Source organism: Larus michahellis, chromosome Z (assembly GCF_964199755.1).
Source record: "Larus michahellis chromosome Z, bLarMic1.1, whole genome shotgun sequence".
In the NCBI taxonomy this organism is placed as follows: Eukaryota; Metazoa; Chordata; class Aves; order Charadriiformes; family Laridae; genus Larus; species Larus michahellis.
The window spans coordinates 18,855,231-18,880,472 of record NC_133930.1 but is presented as its reverse complement, the minus strand read 5'-3'; the positions used below and the strand labels follow the sequence as shown (position 1 = coordinate 18,880,472).

General features: G+C 40.2%; 1 protein-coding gene across 1 annotated transcript in view; it reads right to left on the bottom strand.

Annotated features, from left to right (window-relative positions):
* The window catches only part of ITGA2 (integrin subunit alpha 2), a 70,700-nt gene that overhangs the window by 24,857 nt on the left and 20,601 nt on the right, over positions 1-25,242 (bottom strand). The window contains exons 3-15 of the mRNA XM_074569406.1: positions 18,324-18,433; positions 17,366-17,457; positions 13,410-13,524; positions 12,893-13,020; positions 12,299-12,397; positions 11,604-11,752; positions 10,317-10,467; positions 9,744-9,909; positions 7,068-7,141; positions 5,464-5,602; positions 4,064-4,209; positions 2,561-2,704; positions 230-433 (exon numbers count right to left, since the gene is read on the bottom strand). Coding sequence (XP_074425507.1) covers positions 230-433; positions 2,561-2,704; positions 4,064-4,209; positions 5,464-5,602; positions 7,068-7,141; positions 9,744-9,909; positions 10,317-10,467; positions 11,604-11,752; positions 12,299-12,397; positions 12,893-13,020; positions 13,410-13,524; positions 17,366-17,457; positions 18,324-18,433 — 1,717 coding nt within the window. The remainder of the gene's footprint in view (positions 1-229; positions 434-2,560; positions 2,705-4,063; positions 4,210-5,463; positions 5,603-7,067; positions 7,142-9,743; positions 9,910-10,316; positions 10,468-11,603; positions 11,753-12,298; positions 12,398-12,892; positions 13,021-13,409; positions 13,525-17,365; positions 17,458-18,323; positions 18,434-25,242) is intronic.

Genomic DNA, 25,242 nt, shown 5'->3' with positions numbered 1-25,242 from the left:
CATCTTGCAAGTCCTCTTCCTCTATATGCTTCAGTTATAAGCACCGCAGCATCAGCCAGGGCATGCTGACAGCTGAAGGAGAGGCACAAAACTTGAAATATGCCATGAGAAAAACAGTAATCCTTCACGAGGATGAAACAGTAGCCAATTAAAAGATACAAAATCCTTCTCTTTTCTTCTAGCAGATCTAAAGGCATGGAATACAGCGCTATGCAACAAAGTTAATTACCTGAGAATATTTGGTACGTATAGTCTTTTGAAATCCATTGTAAATGTAAATTGCTCCAGAGTTTTGGTTTTCCAGTGGTGCACCTATTACAACATCATTAAAACCATCCAAATCAATGTCTGCAAGCGTTGCGATCGCTGATCCAAAGCGAGCGTTTTCTGACCCCTGCGGACCTTCCAAGAGTTCTTGTTGATCCAAAATTCCCTTTATAAGAGCAAAGAGAAGAAAACGCAAAAACACAGCAATCACTGCACCAGTTTAGACATAGAAGCAGTATCTATGTGCATTGTTTTTTATTTTTGTTTTCCAGTACATTCCCCTTGGACTGCTCAACCCTGAATTCCTTCCCCATTGTATTGGCCATTCAGTTTGCATTATGTCTCAGAGTCTTGGCAAGCGTTACACAGCAAAATTAAAGCATGCTATGCAAAGCACTAACAGCAAATATAACCATATGTATGAAGCTTAAATGCTCTCACTGTCCTCATCTGACTGTTCTGAAAGTTTCACAATACATTGAAAAATACAGTTTCCAGTTTTGGATTACCAGTTTTTATGCAGAGGGAATGGAAATTATGTAACTGGACATAATTCTTTGAAACAGAAATGGAATTTCCTAACTAAACTAATGCAAAAAACATGTGTCCAAATGCTAAACTCCTGACCTCTCCAGTGCCAATGAAGCAAGAAAGATTGGAGATCTTTACAGTTAAATAATCACATTCACACTAGGTTAAATTCAACTCTCTGGCAAATACTGTTCTCATCTTTAACCTCAGCTATCATGCTGTGCTTAATATTTTAGAAATACCAGCCAAGTTATTTATTAAAAATGACTAGAAAAGTATTATTTGCGCAACATGGGTAAGTTGCACAAATCCAGGTTCTTTAATCAAAAAAAAAAAAAAATTATTTCATTATTCTTACTTTTTAAATAATTTTAAACCTAACATTTGACAAAGAATAAATGTTGTAAGGATAGTCTTCCAATTTATTCAGTTTTCAAAACATGAAAAAAAAAATTCCTTCATTTTTACTTCCGTATTTCATGTCTAATTCCACAGTCACAAAGACCAATATCAGCTGCCGGCAGGACTACTTCCAGCACCTCCATCTACTTTGAAATTGCCTTAGGGTACAGTTTCCTGTTGCTCCAGGATGATCTGACTGTGAGCTGCTGCTGAAAGGGTGGTCCTTCCTCTCTATTTATTTGATTGCAATTTACCTAGTAAAAAGGACATGTTCTGTTTTCTCTGATGGATGGCAGGTATTAATTTACTTTGCATATCCACACACCCAATGATTGATTGAGAGACTGTTCAAAAGTGCCACAGGCTTCAGGACTGTTAATACCGGTATTCTGAAAACACCTACTACAAGTCTAAATAAAAAACGCTGTCAGTCAACCATTAAACAAATAACATAGCTTCACTGAACAAAGGAGACAACATGAGTAGTAGTAACCATCCAGCATGAAAGTCTACAAAACAATGCAGAAAACTGGCAGAGGAGCGTTTATTAGAACTGTTTTGGGAATACTGTTAGGTGTTGAACAGATTTGCCAAAATCTAGTGGCAAACAATTAATTAGCAACAGCCTCCAGCTAAGTTTCTTAGAGAAATGTTCAACTTCGTGTTCTACTTGTGTACAATGCCTAGCACAGTGCCTAAAACCAGGACCAGGGACCCACCTAGAGCAGCAGGTCCCTGGTCACTAATAGTCCTTAACTATTGACTGCATTTTGATGTGTTCCAGCTGGCTTATTCCCAGATTACATGCACAGGCAGTTCTGGGGAAAGTTTGCAGCCGCTCCTGAAAAGCAGAATGGGCATGATTGCACTGGGCAGGGCTCCCGGCTCCATCTGCAGTCCTCTGACCAGGCAGGCTTGGCACCATTTACCCCTGCCCTTATGCCACACCACACAGGGCACATCCCCTGTTTCTCGTTACAAAAACACCGCTCGCAATATTTTTAACACTTTGAAAAAGACACACTAAATGGTGACTTAGAGGTCTGGAAAAGATCCAGGGCCAAAGGCTTTTTAGCATGCATGTGGCCAGTGTACTTTGAAAGAACTTAGCAATGCCGGCTTGAGCGAGTCTGCTGCACCAGCTGGCTGTGGGGCCCAGATCGCTCTTCTGATCACCCTCTGATTTAACAGAACAGACACTGCCACTAAGTACTACGGCAGTTTGGACTGCTTTTTCTTTGATAAAACTGTAGTCCAGGAACAACAGTAAATCCCTACAGCTGCAAATGAAAATATCAGCACTTATCATGGATGGAGAGGCAGGAAGCCGATTCCAGCTGTGCTACAGCGCCATTCTTACCTTTGTGATGGAAAACATGTATACTCTCCCTTCCTCTTTCTTCAGGTCATTCATAAACATGGGTGCACCCACAAGCAGCACATCTGTCACAGAATCCCTGTCAACATCCACTGAACACACCACACTGCCAAAGTAGGAGCCAATCTGAAATCAGCAGTAAGAGAGTCGTGTTTGTATGTGGATTTTGTAAAGCATAACATTTCAGCACCTGAGTCTGAAAACCTACACCCCAAAATAGTCCAATGCTAATGAATGAAACCGCACAGTGGGATGAAATGACTATATAGCATATTCCAGTGTTTTAAGAACCATATCCTTATCATATGTCCACTGTTTCTGCCCAGTAACTGCTGCTATGGTTTTACCACTCGATAATAACAACGCAAACAGAGATTAAGCTATGGAAGGTATACTTTTTTATATTAAACTGTGCACATGAAACTACACAATCTCTGATTTACTCTCAGATTTGTCTTACAAACAAAACCAAAGCCACCTAAACTCGCCGCTCTTTTCCAAGGGGAGAAAAAGAGAATAAGCGTCCAAATCTCTCTTGATGTCATCTACTTCACAACTTCTCAGGCAGAGTGGAGTTCACTGAGTATCTCCCAACTAGAAGTGTTGACAGAATCATAGAATGGTTTAGGTTGGAAGGGACCTTAAACGGATCATCTAGTTCCAACCCCCCTGCCCTGGGCAGGGACACCTCCCACTAGACCAGGCTGCTCAAAGCCCCATCCAGCCTGGCCTTGAACACCTCCAGGGATGGGGCATCCACAACTTCCCTGGGCAACCTGTTCCACTTCCTCACCACCCTCACAATAAAGAATTTCTTCCTAATACCTAATCTAAATCTACTGTCTTTCAGTTTGAAGCCATTACCCCTTGTCCTATCACAACATGACCTTGTAAAAAGTCCCTCCCCATCTTTCCTGTAGGCCCCCTTCAGCTACTGGAAGGCTGCTATAAGGTCTTCCTGGAGCCTTCTCTTCTCCAGGCTGAACAACCCCAACTCTCTCAGCCTGTCCTCACAGGAGAGGTGCTCCAGCCCTCTGATCATCTTTGTGGCTCTCCTTTGGATCTGTTCCAACAGGTCCATGTCCTTCTTATGTTGGGGGCCCCAGAGCTGGACACAGTATTCCGGGTGGGGTCTCACCAGACAGAGCAGAGGGGCAGAATCACCTCCCTTGGCCTGCTGGCCACGATTCTTATGTTGTAGCCCAGGATATGGCTGGCCTTCTGGGCTGTGCACATTGCCACCTCATGTTACACTAAGTAGCTTTGTATATTATCTTTTACCACTAATTGGATGACTTCCTAAAATACTGTTTAAGAATTGCTGTTAACCTCATTGAAATAGTCTAGGAGCAGAGAAGAGTTCAAGTGGATCCTAAATGCATTGCAAGAAAGAGGAATTTTCAGAACAAATGCATTGCGATTTACTTTTGTGTCGATAAAAACAGATGCCTGCAAAATCTGCATCCATGACCAAAATATACGTGCCTGCTCGCCTCTCTGGGACTGCACAATTGTGATATTACCATCGCTGTCAACATCATAAACCACTACTCTGCCAGTGTAGTTGGATCTTGGTGCACCAGCAACAAAATAAACGGAGCTCTGAGTTGAGAGAACAGCAACAGAATAACCTGGGGAGAGAAGCCAACATTTACATGTGTGAGAGACCATCAACTACAAGTCGTCAGTTGGTTATCCATAAAGGCACAGAGAATGAGTCAATCTGGTACGTTAGTTGCAGAGAATGATGCTTCCAGATGGGAAGTTAAGCTGTCGCATATGCATAAAATTTGTGATAGTCTTCTGGAGAGAACAACGACACCCAGATCAAGTTGAAGCAGGTTTGCAGAATAGCACGGACAATAGTTTAGCCTATTGAGTAAAATGCAGACCACAAAAACGTCACGCTTATGAAGGCGATAGGAAAAAGAGTGCAAAGAGTATCCTTGGAATGAAGAAATAAAGAGAAATATGAGATGAACATTTGGGCCAGCCTTCAAACTGGGAAGGAACACCTAGCTTCTGCAAAGCTTGCAGTGCATTTTCCCACAGCTCACTAAACCACAGCCCAGTGTACTGGCTGAATACAACAGGCTATATTAATAGCTTGTCAGCTGAAGGGCTTAGGTTGATTGAACTTCTTTCAAGATTTTAATCCTCATTCCCATTATTCTAACATTATTTGCTTTCAGGAAACATCTTTTAATACCTGCAAATATTTTAAACATGTATTAGCACTATAAAGCTAGCATTACTACATATTTTACATTTCTGTGGTTTAATTACAGCAAATTTATTTTAACAGAAGAAAACAAAATCATCATTTATAAAGACTATAGTTCAAACTAAACAACAAAATCCCAGTGACTGGGCAGAATATGCAGGTCTTTGGCAAGCTCCATGTGAGGAGCACATCAGAAAAACACGCATCAGAAAATATATTGGGGTTATAAATAAGACCTCTGCTAAACTGCAGCAATAGTCTTAAAACTATAAACTGAACTGGAAAAAACCAAGAAAAGAGTGAGCATAATTGAAACAACAGCAAGCCAATCAACTTCTGATCCACATGTAATTGGGAAGTACATGCAAATACTACGACAGAAGGTACCCATAATGATCAGTAAGATACACTAAGCAGCCTTTTCAAATCCCATGACTTCTTACGTCGCTGTGACAAAGCCTGATTCAGCTTATATCACAATAAGGATTTCAAAGATTTCATGCAATGAACTGTTGACCATTAAATAAAATCTTTTGGGATGCAAAATTCTTTCCATTTTCTCAAATAGGTTCTTAACAGGAGTCTGGCTAGAGCAGAACTTCCCAAGCTCTTTAATATCTTAATAAGGGTTTCATACACTTCCAGATTTGTATTTTTGTACCTAGGTAAGAGCTATGATTTCTGTCTTGTAGAATTTTCTCAAACACATGGCTTGGAAAGGTGGTGATGCTCTCCGAAGACTCCTGAACTACTGTTCCACTCCAGTCATAGGCCCCAACAGCACCCAGCAGCAGAACATCCTTTAAAAAATAAAACCCAGTATTTTAGAACTACATATTTCAGAAAAAAGTGTGACTGAAGCTGAAATTACCATATGTAATTTCCTACATCACTGTGTTTAATGCAGTCTAATGACAGCAAGCAGTTGACTGGAGCTACTTACAGTTACCACCTACAAGCAGGACTTTACTGCCCTATTAAGAAGGATTATCACCCCTCTGCTGCGAGAGCGTGAGTGACTGCTTTAGCTCCTGGGGCACTGTAACTCAAGATAAAATGGGTTTATTTAAACACTGTGATAATTTCCTAAGCCTGTCCATCCTGGGGTTGGGCTTGCCAAGTCTCTGCTTTTATGCTTTCATGATCCTCAGAAGACTGAGGATCAAATAAAACTGTAACGAAAAGCTAAAGCATCCTTTTTGCCAACAAAGGTGCCAATGACAGCATGCAAAAGCTGTTGGAAAAAGATACAAAATTTCATTCTTTAAGTGTATTGTAAGGAGATGTTCTTGAGGAACAGTTAAATCTAATATTCAAATTAGTATGGCTTATTATACCAAATACGTGATACAGAAATACCTAATCTCAGACTTGTACACATAAAGCAAACATGGTTTAGATTATTCACATTATTAACATTCTTTACTGAATGGAGACAGTGTTATAGAAAACTGCAGTAAAAGTAGTATATGTAATTTTCCTGAAGAAAACCCAACACAAAATCTTTCTTGATTTTTGCCATTTCCTAGCGTCAAGTGCTTGGTAAATTAAAACTTCAATTTCTGCAAATACAGAGGACTTTTAAAAAATTATTTCATTCACCTTTAAGGGCTATGAGAAAGAAACAACCTATCTGTATTTTCATGAAATTCCTGAAAACAGCTTGAACCACACTTGAATTTTACAAAGAAGGCCTATTTGGTCAAGATAAACTTAAAACTGAATAGCAAGAAAAATATATCTGATTTATTATTCCTTTTAATTTCTAAGTGAAATATGCTTTAAATAAATATTATTAACTTTATAAATATTAGACAAATTCTTTTCAGACATGTTTTATTTACATCTCAATGACCGCCTAGAAATATACTAGCTTTATAATATGGTTTCAATTCTTCCGAGTTATTCAACTACAAAATATTAACTTGGAGCAATTGAATTTTTCACGCTACATGAACTCAGAAATCACCGAAATAATTGGACTAACACCTCTCAAAATCATTACTTGAAAGAAAATATTACTCAACTTCACATATTAATGTATATTTTTTTTCATTTTAGGTATTTAGAGCATCTATTAGAAGGAATTTCTGTGGTATTCAAATTAAAAAGAAAAAAAAAGACAATAATTTGACATTGTCCTGATTATAAATAAATCTTAAAAATGAACATTGTGTTTTATCAGTATTAGTTTGTTGCACTTCTAAGCATTCATGTCTATGTAATTACACCTATATGTATCAGTAAATAATTAAATTCACATACCTTTTTATGTGAGTAATACGCACTGAAGCCCACCTGTGACATTTCCATTTGGAAAGTATCACCTTGATCTGTACCTGATAAAACAAATATTCACATATGGTTAACCCTATAGACCCACACAAGAGATCCGATATTACTGCCTCTGGGTGTAGCTATATAAGGACTGTATGATATTTTTTCCAAATCCACCAATTCTGCTAAAATAATTCCAAGCAACAGAAATCTAAGAGTTATTAAAGTATAGAATATTTGGAGGATTTAATGGCAAATTGGCAAGATGGAGACATGATGCTATGAGTCTCTTCCAAAAAAGGGCAGAAGATGCTAAAGACGGCTGGAATCAGCCTGCACTGTGTTGTCAATGTGGCTTATCTCTTCTTATGTTTCCTAGGAAGCACTAAAAATATACTGAAATTAGCAGCTTTAATAACTGTATATTCACAACTTTCAAATGAATGTTTACTATCATATAGGATTTATAAAACTGTTGTAATTGTCCTGAAAAAATACTGTGACATGCAGGAATATCTCCTAAAATAGATGGATGGGACTCAGGTAATAGGAATTCAATGGGAGTATATAAAACCCAAGAGAGGGAGATCACCCCGTCCCCTTGACTCGATTAGCAGCACGGGTCTGGTAAAGAACAGATGGAGGCGAAAGAGAAGATTTCACGCAGAGCGCAGGAAGGTTGCAGCCACGAAAAGCTCCTTAGGGAGGGCTGAGGACAGATCACGAGTCTTCCAAGCATTTTTGACTTTAAAATTGGACTTTAAAAAGCTGGGTTTTGGGGGGATACGAAGTGCCTCTGAGCCACCTCTACAGCACCTTCCTCCAAACAGTTCACAGAGGACTGTGGCTGATGCTAGGGACAGCACCTGGCAAATGCCACACAGATTGCATTACTGTAGTTTTTCAGTTCTGTAATCAATAACCTAGTCTTCTGACTTGCTTTTTAAAGTCACAGTTGCTTAGCATTAACAGGAAAACACAGGTGAATCTGACAAGCACGAAGATACCGTTACTTATCTGGTTGTAATAGCTCCAAGTACATTTGGATGCGTATGGACAAGCCCTCAGTGGATACCTGAAGCCCAGGACTTGATTGAAATTTTCACCAACTGGGAAATATTTCCCACAAACTGCAGAAACTAACTTGAAGCTCAGGCTCATTATGGGTGGAGTAGATGGGGAAACCTGTGCAAACCAGAGCCCTACCAGGGAGCAGCCCACAGCTCCAGCTGCCCCTCGTTTTCACAGTACTACACGAAGGTGAAGCTAAATAAAATCCTTAGCTCATCAGCTGTAAGAATCAGGTCTAATTGTCATCTCAATTGTCATCTTGAGTTGTCATCTCAAGGCACGTGGAGGAAAGGAAAGCTATCAGAAGTACTCAGCATGGATTCACCAAGGGGAAATCATGTCTGACTAATCTGATAGCCTTCTACGATGGCATGACTAGATGGATAGATGAGGGGAGGGCGGTAGATGTGGTCTACCTTGACTTAAGCAAGGCGTTTGACACAGTCTCCCACAGCATCCTCATACGGAAGCTTAGGAAGTGTGGGTTAGATGAATGGACAGTGGGGTGGATAGAAAACTGGTTGAAAGATAGAGCTCAGAGGGTTGTGATTAGGGGCACAGAGTCTAGTTGGAGACCAGTGACGAGTGGTGTTCCCCAGGGGTCAGTACTGGGTCCAGTCCTGTTCAATATATTCATCAATGACCTGGATGAGGGGGTAGAGTGCACCCTCAGCAAGTTTGCTGATGACACCAAGCTGGGTGGGGTGGCTGACACACCGGAAGGCTGTGCCACCATACAGAGAGACCTGGACAGGTTGGAGATCTGGGCAGAGAGAAACCTTATGAAGTTCAACAAGGGCAAGTGTAGGGTGCTGCACCTGGGGAGGAACAACCCCATGCACCAGTACAGGTTGGGTGCTGACCTGCTGGAGAGCAGCTCTGTGGAAAGAGACCTGGGAGTCCTGGTGGACAACAGGACGACCATGAGTCAGCAATGTGCCCTTGTGGCCAAGAAGGCCAATGGCATCCTGGGGTGCATCAAGAAGAGCGTGGCCAGCAGGTCAAGGGAGGTCATCCTCCCCCTCTACTCTGCCTTGGTGAGGCCGCACCTGGAGCACTGTGTCCAGTTCTGGGCTCCCCGGTTCAAGAGGGACAGGGAACTGCTGGAAAGGGTGCAGCAGAGGGCTACAAAGATGATGAGGGGACTGGAACACCTCTCTTATGAGGAAAGGCTGAGGGATTTGGGTCTCTTCAGTCTGGAAAAAAGACGTCTGAGGGGTGACCTTATCAACACTTATAAATACTTAAAGGGTGGGTGTCAGGAGGATGGGGCCAGGCTCTTCTCAGTGGTGCCCGGGGACAGGACAAGAGGCAATGGGCACAAACTTGAACATAGGAAGTTCCACCTAAACATGAGGAGGAACTTCTTTACTCTGAGGGTGGCAGAGCACTGGAACAGGCTGCCCAGAGAGGTGGTGGAGTCTCCAACTCTGGAGACATTCAAAACCCACCTGGACATGTTCCTGTGTAACCTGCTCTAGGTGACCCTGCTCTGGCAGGGGCGTTGGACTAGATGATCTCCAGAGGTCCCTTCCAACCCTATGATTCTATGATTCTATGATTCTAATTTTTCAGAGATATTGAGTATTTTACCTTCTATGCTAAAAATGCGCTCTCCAAGTGTTCCTGCTTCTTCCAGTAGAGCAGCCTCAGATGACACATTAAAGAAATACTTCTCCGTTGGATGACTAGCAATTCCTTTGATTTCTTTAATTAAGTTTTTAGTATCAAGTTCATGCCTGATTAAGTATCCCAAAACCTTGTGTAAAAAAGAAAAAATAAGAGTGAAGGAAATCATGGCGTTCCTTCCTTTCCTTCTGTATTTTTGAGTAAATATTCTACATATTAAAAAGAACAATTACCTTAATTCATACTACTGAATCACTTATCAGACTGTATTCCCATACAAGGGACCATTCATATAGGAATGGCAAAAGAGAAAACCGCTGAAGCTGCCTTGGTAATATTGTTTTTGCTTTTTCAGCCAGTTAAAGACAACCAATATTTCACTAGTTCATAAAGATTAATTTCACATAGTTTCAGTCTCACCAGTGTAACAATGTATGGATTATATCAGCTTATATATAGACCATGCACTCTCATACACACACAACAAAATGGTGTTTCAAAAACTGCAATAATATATATAATTATAGTATTACTTACAGCGATGCCAAATCTGGTTATATTGTCTTCATTGCATTTACCTATCACTGCCTTCAAGTTGGAGCCATCGTGTGATTCACCGTCTGTCACAACAACCATTACTTTTGTGGCTGTCGGACGTCCTCCCGACTCAGGTGAGAAGGCATACTGTCTGTTATAAAATATTGGATTTATCACACGTCAATTTATAATGGATGGTATTTGGTATATATACGGCAATGAATATGTTCATCACTGACTTAGAACATGGTGCATCTGTAGTGTTTTTTATTTAGAAATTAACAACCTGCAGTAAGATTTTTCAAGTATGCTCCTGATGGCTTCTTCTCAAACTACTGCTCAAAGAGACATCAGAAATGTAATAAAGGATGCAGAACGACAATAATGAAAAAAAAAACAACTAAAAAACCCAAGTAGGACTGTATGATATTTCTGACAGAAATGTACATTCAGGGAAAACAATATTTTTTGTACAAATAAATGTCTAAATAAAAAGTTTTGTTTTGGTTTGGTTTTTTTTTGTCAGAATTATTGTTTTCTAACACCAGACTAGCCAGGAACTGGCCCCACCAAGTCAGACAAAAGGGGAAGAGTAATAAAAACAGGTTCCTCAATACTACTGCAAATACCGACTCCGTTGTAGGCTGAGTCTGTCCCTAAGTATGATTTTCAAGGCCATTTGATTTTGCATGTATTTTGGCTTAGAGTCCTGTCCTCGATTCAACTGCAAAATAGCATCTTCCTATTGAGAGACAGACCTGGTTTATATAGGAATTCAGAGTCACGGTATATTTTTTATAAGTTTTTCCTATTTTTCATGTTGCTGGTGCTGCAGTGACAAACTGCAATCAAAGTTGATTTTCTCTGCAATCAACCAAACCCTGACCTGCAAACATGGATGTTACTGGTCCTGCTGAATCCTGGGATAAACTTCACTTCTTTCAACAGTTTTTTATCTTTCCTAAAAGCTTGCCCACCGTCCTCAATGCACGGTCATGTTCAGACATCCGTGACAGCCCAAACAATTCTGTCAGGTACCCGAACTACTTTAGTGTAGAGTTCAACCCAAATGGCTAAAGACATGCGCTTCAGCAAGTTTAGTTTACATATGCTAGTTCTGTTCTGCATAGTGCACTGTAAATGTAACCAAAGGGTCCTGCTTGGTGCAGAGATCCTCCTCAGAAGCTCTGAGCACATGCAGTCCCAGTAGGAATGAAATTCAGGATCCGACCATTGCCTTGTAAGGGAAACTACAACAGCTGCATAGTAACCATTGACGTGTTTTACCTCGCATTGTCAATGGCTTTGAAAGTATTAGTTAGATCTCCTCCCTTCTGAAATGTTTCCTCCATTGCTTTAACCACCTCTTCCTTTGTTTGATATGTATTCAAGTTGAACACCACACGCGGATCGTTAGCATACTGAATTAAACCCACCTATGCAATAAAGAAATTATGTTAGATCATCACGCATTACAATCATTTACACAGAATCATAACACTTACTTATTTGTCAGGTTGGAGTAAAAGATCTGCAGATGCACATGGGGTTATAATTTTCTTTCAACACAAACAAAACCAATTAATACTAACATGTTTGGAAAGCAAAGAAAGCTAAAATGCTCTTGCACCTTATGTCATTTATTATGGACTACAACATGTTAATGCAAACAATCTGAAATAGGAGGCATTAAATGCTTGGTTACTTCTGGAAGAGCTGATGGATAGCAAAAACACAGGGAGCTCTGGGAAACATGGAATATAGCAAAAATTCTACAAGCTGACAGCACCTCAACCTGATCTCTTCTAAGGAAATGCTAAAGGTTAGTTACTTGACAGCACTGTAAACCCTATTTATTTTTAATACAGGTGAAACTAAAGACATATGCTACGATGTACATTTAGTGTGAAAGAAAAAAAGTGGAGAAGATGCTAAAGGTGACATTCAGAAAGGACTGAGCAGGAAGCCTAGCTTTTAAGCACCTCACTTCCAAAGTTGCCCAAGGAAGAAAGCAGCCTTTGGGAGAGAGATTTCCAGTGCCCCAGTCTTTGTTCCCAGAACTGTTTATGGAAAATGGACAACTGTAAAGACAGAAAATGTTTAAAAAAAGGCAGTAAAATTTTCCTTACCATCACCAAATTAAAAGGAAAAAAGAATTCAAAGATCAGACAGTAACCAAGCAGGAGAAAGTCCAATTTTAAAGATGCAGCAGTTGAGAAGCAAGAGCCATATGAAAAGCCCGTTAAAAAATCTGTTCTACTTTTACCACATCCCCACAGACTACATTTTAATTACTTTTACACCTAATGCATGAAAAAGATCTGACTCCACTAGATATAATCTAAACATCTCCTTCAGTTGGTTTATGTTTTGAATCAAATTACTAATCCCTTTTAAAATAGGTTAGCTGTGAGATAAAAAACTCAATACCAAAATTTACAGGACAACTGCGTAATCTGTGGCTTTGGGGGAGGTACTATAGTTACACTGAAGCACACTTGGTTTCCTTTAAAAATGCTAATAAAAGCCATTGGCTTTTTTTTTTTTTGTCTTTCTCAAAGATGTCTTTGACTTACCTGGGTTTTGTTAAGGCCTATGTCTAAGCCTTGTACAAATTTTTTCAAAAATGCCCGCACTGCATCCCAGGGATAAATGCTGTTTGACTCATCACAAACCACCACGATATCTATGACAGAGGAACACTCTAAAACAAAAATAAAACTGGAGATTAAATGCACTTTCAACCTCAATATACTTAGAACTCTTTGGCTAAATCCAGAGGTGCATATTTAGGTGTCACACAGGCAACACTTCAGATCAGGAAGGTTTTGCCAGAATGAGGACTCAATAGATGCATACGCAGATTCTAAGCCCGCACTGGTGCAATGCCTCTGAATTCAGAGCAGCGAGTCCATATTTACATCAGCATTGGATCACGATTTGTCAGTCCTTACGTGTGAATTACAGGACTTTGCTTTTTGCATGTACGTTGTTTTTTTTTTAAATCCCAAATTAAGAGTCCCCGACACAACATATCTCAATTTTGTTTGATATGGTTTTTTAATTGAATCTGTTTTGCACATGTTGCCTTACTTTGAACAGCAGGAGAAAAGCTTCTTAGGATCTGGAAACTTGGACTGATTTCAGAACAGACTCCTGTTGCATAGTATTGGCTTCCACACTGCTGTGCCCACAAGGGACCACAAGTCTTTAAAAATAACAACAAAAAAGAAACTATAAAAATAACAAATAGTTGTCTCACTCTATGTCATATACAAAAGCACAATACGCAGGACTACAGGCATATTGGATCAGAGAAACCCTCTTAGGTTATCAGGCCAAGCCCCTTGCAATCACGGCGACAGTGTAATAACCCCTTTCATAGACTTTCTTATGTAAAGGACTTTCTATTCATGACCATCCTAGTGCCTCCTTCTGCAAGCTGGTCCCTCTGCACTATGCGCAGCTATAACATCGAGGGAGCGTGACTTGGTCCGCAAGGAAATCTGTGCTGCTTCAAGCCCCCTGCTCCACAAACTATTGGTTTGAAACTAGGGTTGCTACTTGCATATCGCTTACAGGCATGCAGAGAAATACTTCCAGTAACCAGGAGGTGGCATCCGAGCCATGGGCATGCAGGTCCCTGTGAGCACGCAGAGAGGAGCTTTTCTTGCCACACGTCCGATTGCCACCAACAGCGTGACCAGACTGAAGAGTTCTGTGATCAGTGCGCACACACACACACACGCATATTTATTAATTTGAGAAGCCTTGTTCCCAAGGGAAATTCACTTTGACAAAATATTTACAAGTTAAACTTCATCATCTCCGGTGAGGGTGCAGCCTCACGGCATGCACTGTCCCGTTTAGCTGCAGCTAAAAGGACAAGTTTGGCCCTGGCTTTGTGTCATTGCCTTCCGGGGAAAATAATCTTGCCTGAAAATGATCTCTGTAAAAAGAAACATTTTCATCTGGATCAACCAGCTGGCTGCATGACAGCCACACCTCTGATATTAGAAGGACTTTTACAAAAGTATCTAGACAAATACTGAGACAGTATTTTGTCATGAGGATATCTGGGGTCCGTGTGGGGGTGATTTTCTTTTTAAAAGAAAATCATGTTAGGAGCTCAAGGGAAAAACAACCTCTACATAAACTCTGACCAACTGTTCTGAAAAAAACGATAGCTGCGTTACATATACTTTCTGATTGCTCTATCCAGTCAGGAGAGCCTGGAAAACAGAAAATGCACCATCTCTACTTAGGAAGAGAAGAGAGAGTGAACGGCACTATTGCCCTTTTCTCAAGAATATTGAAAAAAAGGTAATTAAAGAAGTAAATGGAAAATGAGCTAAATCACATATCGGTTCACACATTGGTTCACCAGTGGTAGGCTGCATCAAACTATCTTAACATCTTTGACAAGCTTGCAGATTTTCTAGACAAAATAAAGGAAGTCTATTTACGTTATCTGATCTTGAGGTAAGTGCTCTTTTAAGCTGCTACATGGGACATGGTTAGTTTTACTGGAAAAGATGGATATTTACAGAGGTGAGAGGGACAAAATAAATCATCTATATTGCTAACTATGAAGCTGGAGGAGAGTTACTAGTCTTTAATTTATTTTTAATTTAAATTTCTTTTTAGATCAATCTCACTTGCTCGTTTTCTAGTTTTCTTCTGTATTAGTGGTAACTCAAAATTGTGATGTTAATCTTGGAGCAAGAAGTAGAAATGTTCTAATAAACTTTACCGATCTTCACTTTAAAAAAGGGAAAAGCTCTAATGTTCTTGCATTGTTACAGTCAGAAATTTAAGATGCATCATTAATGCAGGGGGAAACTGGGAGATCACATATCAAGAACTGATGAACTTGAAAAGTGGAATATTAGAAAAGGGTGTAGACTTTCCCTTAAGAACTAATGCTAAGAAAGGACATAAACTGGGAGTTCACTGAGTGGAAGAGAGAGTAGCAGATGGATTGGGCGCTGGCTGAGTGCAGGGTGACCACAAGACTGCAGCCAGCAGGCAAAGCAAATACGGCCTTAAGATATGTGCCAAGAAGCACTTGCAGTTGAGACACGGAAATACCAAATACACTATATCTGGAAAGCCTTGGAAAGGCTCATGTGGAATACAGCATAGATCTGGTCATTCACATTTGAAAGAGGTGTATTTTAAAAAAGCGCATTTCAGCCAAAAAACGGAGTGTTTGTTTATCACAGCTTAGGACAAAGCAGAACAATTGTGGGATGCTAAATACAGAAGGGAGATTTTACACATGGGAGATGGGAGCTGTTCCTTTCAACTAAAGGCATAGCACTGTCCCAAGAACAAACTGAGAGAAACTTTCTGGAGAAAAAACAGTTCTTAACCACCAGTGAAATTCTTAAGCACCTTTCCAACAGTACTAAGCATGCCTCAGAAAAACATAACGAGGGTGTAGAAATGACTGCCCTCTACTTAGGATACCTGTGGGAAGCAACAACATGGCATCAAGCCGCTGAAGCAGGGGGACTTGTGAGCTATGGCATGGACACGCCAGGCTGGGTCACGCTCCAGCCAAGCAGCCCAGGGGATGCAGCACAGGCTGCTGCAAGCCGGGGGAGGCTGAGAGAGAAGCAGCTGCAGGAGGGAGGAGGAGGAGGACACTGAGCTGGGAGGAGGAAGCCCTGAGCATATCACAAAGAGCCCACCACAGGGGGCACCTGCCAGAGACAGCACCTCAGAGCCAAGCCCTGGCTGGCAGCAGCTTGCAATTATGAGAAGTTAGTTTCCGCTTGTTGTCTAATTATTGCCACAACTAAGTCATGGGGCTTTGGATATTTGTTGAGGCTGAGCCACAGATAAGCACCTGTCTCCAGCACCCCACTCTCTTATGTCAAAAAGAACTCCTGCTGCCAAAGATGTGGCTAACTGTTCATGTCTTGGCATTCAACTTTTTTTTTTTTTAGTTACTTTATGCAATTTAAGGCGAATCAATCAATAACATGGATCAAGAAATTATTCTTGACTGAGAGAACGTAAAGTATTACTAGAAAATACCAATTTTTCTGCATGAGATATTTTAAATTACTGCCCTTACTGACACTGATTAGAAGTGGTATGCATGGGACAGCATTAACAGTAATTAAAGGTATTATCTGAGAGACAGCATAAGATTTTTTTAAATCAATCCCTTCTCAAACAAACTATCAAGAAGAGCACTGTTGCTGTATTTTGAAGTTATGATTGACTTTACTAACTCCAAGAGAGCTGCTGGAAGGGCTGGAAATTTTTTTTAAGTACTTCATTGAACTGGGCTATGTAGTAATGAAGATAATAAACACTTCAATACTTTTGCAGAAGATGCAACAGAAAAATACAAAGCTTAAAAGTGAGCCTTAAAGCTCTCTTGTCTGTAGTTTATTGTTTCAGTTAATTACTGCACATGCCTACAATGTACGCACCAAACTGGAATACACCTTCACTGGAACAGTTTTCATGCTTACAGTTAAGATTGTCAAAAAGCATATTAAACAGGTGTTAACTTCCTTTCAGTTATGACATCTGTTTTACAGGCTCCAAGGACAGTGGTTTGCAGAATATACACACAGCAAACACATCCTCCTCCAGCTCACTAACAAAATAAAACATATCGCAGTTCCACATGACTAGAAATCCTAACATCTCAGGAGAACAGTCACTCTGCGTATGGTAGAGGAGATACCCCATACTGTCTTTTGAAAGCATAATCAGAACTATACAAGACTGCTTTAAAGATGTCCATGGTGGAAATATTCTTGCCTATGTCATCTTGCCTTTAATTATGTGCCTTTTTGTAGGATATTTAGATAAATTATGACGGAGAGAACTCGTAATTTTCCTGATTTTCGACTGTAGGTAATGACAGTAGGATAGAATATTTTAAAATATGTAAAATATGTATTAATCTATGCTGCATAATAAAATACATTCAGCTTGGAATTATCAAAAAATGTGGAGAATTCTAGTTTTGTTATTCTCCTCAGGAATTTCTATGTGTACTGAATAAGTCCTTGTATACATACCAAAAATCCTCCTGTTTTTGAGTTCTGTATCAGAGTCAAGCCAAGGTTCATGTCTTTCTTTATCTCAGTCACATTTGGGATATTTATTAAAGCTGAAATAAAAAGAGATTAAGTAATGACAGAATAGTGCATCAGATGTAGAAGCAATTTAGTAAGTTAGAATTCCTTTTTGAAAGCTTGATTTCTCAGCATCCAAGACGCCTCTTTCAAATGGCTGCATACAGATCTGAAACAAAGGAAACGAATACTAATCTTTGTCAAAAATTTGCTAACCATTAACTACAGACATGAATTAAGCATGGCCATTTAGAGTACCTGCCCTCAAGAGAGCTGGAGGCAAAAGAAAGGAAGAAAATGTCTACCTATTGAGCATTTTCGGCTGGCTGAGTAGCTGCAGCCAAGCAGCTACTGCTACATTCCTCAGGACACCAGACTCCTCTGATCCAGTATCAGGCTTTGGACAAAAACATGGAAGGAGCAAGTGGAGGACTGAAATGCTCCGCACCACAAATAAACATAAAGCAGGCATCTCAGCACATTTTGCTGCCCTGTATTTTCATTGTATCCAAAAGCGAATCCCATTTATACTGAGTCCACAAACGCACAGGGGCAGAAAAGGCCTCATATAATACATATTCACTGAGTGTGATTCAAAATGAGAATGTAACAAGTGTTAAGTGATGTTAAGAGTGTGACAGCCTCCTCCAGCCGCTCCGGCTGTGGGAGCCCAGGCTGGTGGCCAGGGACTCTGCCCAGGCTGAGGGACGTGGCACCAGCCATGGAGCTGAGAATGTACCCGGGACACACACACACACACACCACCACACACACAAACAGGTCACAGGCTGAGATTATGCAGAGAGATGGTTAAGAAAAGATTTCATGAGGTAGATTGGCCCAGTACAAAAACAAGGGAAAACACAGCAACTGTAGCAAGATATTATTTGTTACAACTTACCTTGCAAATTCAATTTTTTACATGTGGTTTTGGATGTACCAACAGGACACGCATAGATATCTCCAGTTCGGTTAGCCGGATAGCCGCTCCAGGGTGAACCAACCAACAACCTGAAGTAACAGGAAGTTCATTAGGTCTTTGGTGACACTGGAAAAGTCCAGCAGCATTACTGCACAGCACTCCGTAGCTAACAGATAAAGAGGCTTTCACCAGATACAGCACCTAAGACACCCAGGAGTCTGCTCCAGAGCTGTTCAGCAGCTTTACTTGCACGTGAACACACCGGGTTCACCAGGGACAACGTTGGTGGAGAGGCCTCTGGGCATTAGGCTGCCTCAAATACATACACTGTTGTTCCTGTGACAGCATGTCATAGTGCCAGAAGAAATATGTCAAAGACTATTAATCTAAGTGGATGCACACAGATCTAGAAATACGTACGTTGGGGACTGAGAGACAAAAAAATTATTGTTCTGCCACTTAATGGTTAACTGGTTCCTTTTAAGTTATTCTTTTAGCTGTAAAGAAGCATTTGCTACAGGATCTGCTCAGCAACAGTCACATGCGTATGCCTGAGCTTGAACATTACCACACCTTGACAACACTGAGTCAGAAAGAAAATAGTGCAGGTGATAACAGCCTGCTGTGTGAAGTATTTAATCCTGAACAAGAAAGTTAAAGACTTATGATAATTTGTGCCTACGACACAAAGTGATTCACTTTCTCTGACTCACTCCCTCATAAGGTGCCACAAGGTTTGCACTCCCGTATCTGCTCCTCAAGACCCCTTTAAGTTTTATCTGAAAGCCTGCACAAAACAGGTTAAATCGGCCCCTGTGAATACTGCTTAAGATCACCTATTTTTCAGCACAACTCTCAGCGAGTGAAACCACCAGACAGTGTAGGGCCGTGCAGGGCTGGAAGAGAAGGACAATTCTTTATGCCGTTTAACATGCAGTGCAATAAGGGTAAGGCAAGACATGACCATTGGCAGATGATCTCAAAGGGTTCGAAAAAATCAAATGGATGATTAGAAAGGAGAGACTGTGGGTATTTGCCCCAGCAGCAGAACAGTTTATGGTAGAAATTAATGCATTTATGGGACAGTAAAAGAACCAAGCAATGGGAGCCCACTACAGAATATGGAACTTTGTAAGAAACCTTCTTTTTTAATTGGTCAATAAGTTGCTAAAAGCAAAACTGTTGTCCTCTAAAATGTTACAGGTAGGTAATGCAAATAACTTACACTATATAAAGAACACTTTTAATGAAATTACTATGTTTCAAAGCAATTGCTATATATCATATTAACTTTCCAGAGATCATCTGATTTTACTGCTGCAATTTTATAACTATTTTGAATAAAACGGCTTTGATAAAAATACATAGTTTTAGATGCACAAGCAAGAGTTTGAGTCCTTTTTAGCTTTCTCAAAGAAAATGCTACTCACTGCATTTTTTTAGTTTATTTCACCTCAATTAAACACAAACTTAAGAGCACAAATTATTCTGTTATTCTGTGTTACCAGTTTGGTTGGAAGTAACTTCAGACACTATCTTCTGTGTGTAGGAATATTTTAAAAATACCTACCTCCTTCTCAATTACCTTGTTGAAAAACAGTGATTAGGCAGGCAGCAGGAATGGGATTTTGTGTACTTTTAGCATCTCTAAACCTGCAATTCAGGTTCATATAAATACCTCTCTATATAAAAACAGTGTACGTTACACTAGCTGTGAGGAGGCCTCTGATCTTCTGAGGAACATAGCCTCTTCTGCACAGACGAAACCAGAACAACCATAGCTCGGGACCAAATAACCAGAGCTCATGAGAAACTGCTCCACTGGTCATGTACCAACAGATGATACAACCTGCAAACACCTGCAGTGACACAGACGGCTGGAGCCGGTCAATAGCTATTGACAGGAGGAAGACATGATGTTACAGTCTGCCCCCTTGTTAGGTATTACAGAGTTATTTACAGTTATAAAATGCTAACTGGGCTGGCGGGAGACAGAAAGTTTTAGTGGAAGCAGAAAACAGTTTTCAAAAAGGATGGCAGCACTGCATATGTTGTATCTGAAACTGGAACGGCTTTTCAGCATTAAGTGTCAAGCTGCACTGTGTACATTTATAAATATTTGTATGTTTTTTCTAAGTTTCCCAGAAGGCAAATGCATTTCAGAGTGCCTGCATGAGGACAGCTACTGTTCAAAGAATGACCTTAATGGATCTTGAAAATACCCCCTGCATCACTCTGTCAGGTCACAAAACCCACCGTAAATCTCTGCACCGCACTGGCATCGCGGTGCAGCCGTGGGTTATCCTGAAGCACATAGTTTCACACACAAAACAAGTGAGAAGGAGAAGATGAGAAATGTGCTTGAGCACTAGCTGTCCCCAAATCCAAGCCTAACTCTAAGCCTAACTCCAACCCTCATCCTTGCTATTAGCATAAACTAGAGACAAACGCCATCTGCAGAGCTTAGAAAAAGCAGTTCTCTCCCTTTCATCACGCATATTTGCACTCATTCCATGGGCTTTATGTTGTAATGTGGGCTCTGAAACTCCTGTTTCCCCCAACCTCAACATTAATTCCAACCCAGACATCTATTTATACCAAGGAATCATCACTCTTTATACACAATCCACTTGATAAGTTGTAAACTTAATATTCACAACTGTATTTTACTTTTGCTAGCCCTAAAACTAACCTTGTAGCTTTTGTGTGGTACAAACAGAAAAAGGTAAGCCAAACAAGACAAAATCTTCTGGTTTTAAACCCAAACATAAATCCTTGCCAACTGTGCCCACAGCAAACTTAACTTTGTCTTTCATTTAGCTTGCACTCCTCATACTTTACTGGAAATTATTATATTACCTTCCCTTTTGCTGTATTAGTCCTCCTTGTAGACTTGTAGGGTCCATGAATCCAAATGCCAGAACTATGCTGTAGGCCAAAAAATGCCACTCCATACACATAATCTAACACATAGACCTTACTAACACTGTGACTTTCAGAAATGAGCAGAGATATTAAGCCCCTTCCCTTATTTGACTTAACTAGTCTAACACGCCATCAATACGCTCCTGAGAAAAAGTTATTAACCAATTTCTGCCAAGCCTAGCCCTGTACTTTTAATTGCAAACCTTAAAGGTCCTAGGAAACAACTTAATTATTATTTCTCTCATATCCTGAGCCTTACTTAAGATTAATATGAGCCTTAATCTATATTAGACATCAGCAAATCCTACCTGCCTTTGAAAATTAACAAAAACCATTACAGTACATTTACACAATACTGCTCTGGGAAAATGCATGTGTATCTTTCTGAAACATCAGAAGCGAAGAAAGCAAGGCAGTATCTGGCTAACATCCTGCTAACTACAAAAATATTTTTTTACTGTGATTAAACGGGATACACATGAAGCAGAGTGAAACAGAATGTATCTGGAAAGAATGCAACAAATGAGTACTAAAATACTTGAAAATGCTTGTTTCCAAATAAACTGTATCATGTACAGTGTATTAATTAACGGTCTTTTCCAGCCATGAGTTAAATATTTATTTTTACAAAACTTCTGTATGTGTCCTTGTAGACTGTCTTTACACAATACTATTGTGATTAACATGTAATATTGCCACTGATTTTATTATTCAGCTCCTTAAGCAGTCTCCAACATTGTATACAAAGCGACGGAACCACATGAAGTCAAATAAAGTTCAGCAGCATTGCCATACCACACAGACTGCAGGAGTGGCAGATCAAAGTGCAACAGGAATTATTTCTGGGAAATTACACCATGACAAAGCTAGTAACTGGCAAAGTGTGATGTAGCAGAAAAAATCAGAATTCATGGCAAAAGGCTAAATTCCCAGCTGTTGTTAGAGCACATTTTATATCTTCTGGTTTCTTTTTTTCTTTTTTCTTCTCTTGCATTTGCTCTTTAGTGTGTTTTTTTAAACACAAAGATGGCTAATAGGAAATAGGAAAATAAAAGTAGAAAGGACCTCTTAAATCATCTGGACCTTTTCCTTACAATTACAGGAAGCGATGAATAGATATGAAAACCAGAAAACTCTTCACTCTCGTACATGCTTCTCTGCACACCCTAAAACACTTATCATCATCTAAAACTTTCCATCCTTTGAACAAAAGACTCAAAACTTCAAAAACTTCAGTGAGCCATGGCAAGAGAATTTGACTGACAGACTTAAAAGGCCTAGAAGCCAGAAGCCAGAGCTGCTTCTCCAAGCAGGAAAAAGGCAAACTGTAGGGCACGTAGTCAGGGAAGCAAAATCTGGGCAAGGAACTCAGTGTTAGCAGCGGTGCTGGCACTGAAAAGATGGAGCTGTAACCATGGCAGCATTTTGTTAAAAAAAAAAAAAAAAAAGTTGGCAGAAATTACCTTACTCATTAAAATCAGGTTTTGAAAATGTATTGATTTCAACAAAAGTTGCTGCAGAAATGTGTCTTTTCAGCAAAACATCATTTTAGTCTGAAGTAGCAACACTGCACCTCAGGAGAAAGGCTGCTGTGCTTTCATGACCGGTGAGTGGCATGCAATGATTTTTAAAACTACCCAGTACTGCAACAATTATGTGATACATCAGCAGGGGCAGTGCATATTAAGGTGTCATTACTGACATAATATGGAATGAAACAAAATACTTTAAAAAAGAAAAATCCCGTAACATAAACTCCAAAACAAAATTCAAAAATTCCAAATCCTAATCACACAGACACAACCGAGCAGGGTGGCTGCAACTTCATACCAAACAGTACCTCATCAGCAGACTGACATTTTAGCTCTGTTGTGCAATATATCTACAGACTGAAGACACGTATGGGCAGGAAAAAGCACTTTAACAGCTATATACAGCTATTTAATCTTCCACACCTGAGACAGATTTAAAACCAAGTGTCAGCACAGAGTAAGTACCGTTATCTTTGCAGAAGGTACTATCAGATGCTGTTCAGGGCATGCACACTCAAGACAAACTTGACAGGGTAGAATCCCCCTTTCTAAAAGATTATGCTTATAAAATAACAGAGAAATTGGTCTCAAGGTCCAAATACAGATGATCTCATGACAGGATGAACCAGAGTGTAAACTGAATGATGTTTCTGTTGTGGCTAATTACTTGTGCAGTGCCTGAACTTTTCTAATTGATGAGTTTATTTGGTGTTCACAATTTTCCTTGAGTTCACTAAAGAGCTCCTGCTTCAAAATTCCTACCAGGCACTGTGAAAAGCTTGGGCTGTGTTTGACTTGCAAGTTTGTCCTTATTTACAAGCATCACATGCCATCAATGCACAGCAGACCAGTGTCCAATTATCCTGGATCATCTGACTCTACACAAAATGGGCTCCCTTGCTGGTTTGTGTCATAGCTTCCCAACACGTACCAGCCCCCTCCATACTCTACACGCCTGGCTGGACTGTCCTGCCGCTTCGTTCTGAACTCGTCTCAAAGGAAAAGCGATGACATACTGCTGCATGCAGTCCCAGTTCTGCAAAAATTCTCTTCTTTTTATCATTTTCTATAGCCTTTATTGCCTCTGTACCTCCCAGAAATACAGCTGAATAATATAACTAGCATCTGCTGTTTTTTTCTATATCTCTCTTTTCTGTGCTTTGAGAAGAGTACAGGAGGATTTCTAAAGCTGTATTTAATATAATGCCATGTGATTTTATTAAAAGAAGCAAGGTCTAGGAAGTGATAAAATTTCTAGTGGATCTCAGATTCTGGATAGCGTCTCCCTTGGAGAGAGGTGCCACCCCATCAGCGTTTGATGTGGCCAGCAGCCCCGCTGCACCTCAACAGAGTTCTCAAGCACATCACACGCTTGCTGCACGATGACGATCTCTCCATAAAAGCATACGCTCGGTAATAAATGCTCCCCTCTGACAGAAAGCAGCATCCCCAGCAAGGCTCAGTCTGTTTCTCTCACTCCCAGTTCAGCCATGTCGACAAGTGCTCTGCAGATGGACTGCTGCCTCTGCGTTCCTTATAGGAGGAAGCAGCTCCATGCCGAACATCTTGAGTGTTTTGTGGTGGTTTTGTGTTTTATTTTTTTTAAATAATTCACACAAGAAAAAGCTCTATTGTCCTAAGGAAAAAAAAAACCCACAACCTAGAAATAAAGAGAACAAGAGAGTAAAACATGACTGACTTTTTTTTTTTAAGCTTGTCTTAATGATTTCTGGAGAGGAAGACTGAAAAGAGCTTTTCTTCACTGAAGAGACTCTAACAAGTCATGGTTACTCAACCAAGAACTGATGAAATCCCCCTGACTTTTGGAGATATGGTCAGACACAGTGCAGTGAATGAACAAACGATGAAGTGCCTATCTACAGGAAAGCTTCCCAGATTCATAATATTCATATAGTTGGGAGAAGAGAGGAGAAGTTAATCCAAAGTTACTCTTTCCCAAGCTCCACCACTCGTTATTCAAGAAAGTGGTAGTGGAGGAGTTTTTATATAGGAATTAAAATAAAACAGGGAAATACAAAACATAAATAGCTTGAGTGACTCTGAAACCTAGTGCTCCTGTTGCAAGCTTATTGAAAAACTTAGAAGAAGTACACAACACCAGACATAGTTTCTCCATGTATGAGCCAAAGCATTCATTTCACTTCAGGCAGACATGCTTGTTCTCCTTCAATGGCTTTACACAGAAGTTTTAAAAAAGAGAGCTCTGATCTATGGGTGACTAAACACATAATTAAAGCAGACAGAAACGCAGTGAGAAGCCACCACAACATCAGGCGAGGAGTGGGGATAGGTTGGGAGTCTACCCAATGGAGGGAGAGGAAACGCCAAGCTCCTAGTTCGGAGGATACAGCTCTGCTCTCCACTTATTTTACCTCCTGATCACTGATGGCAAACACAGTAATGCCAGAGATGCAATGGGA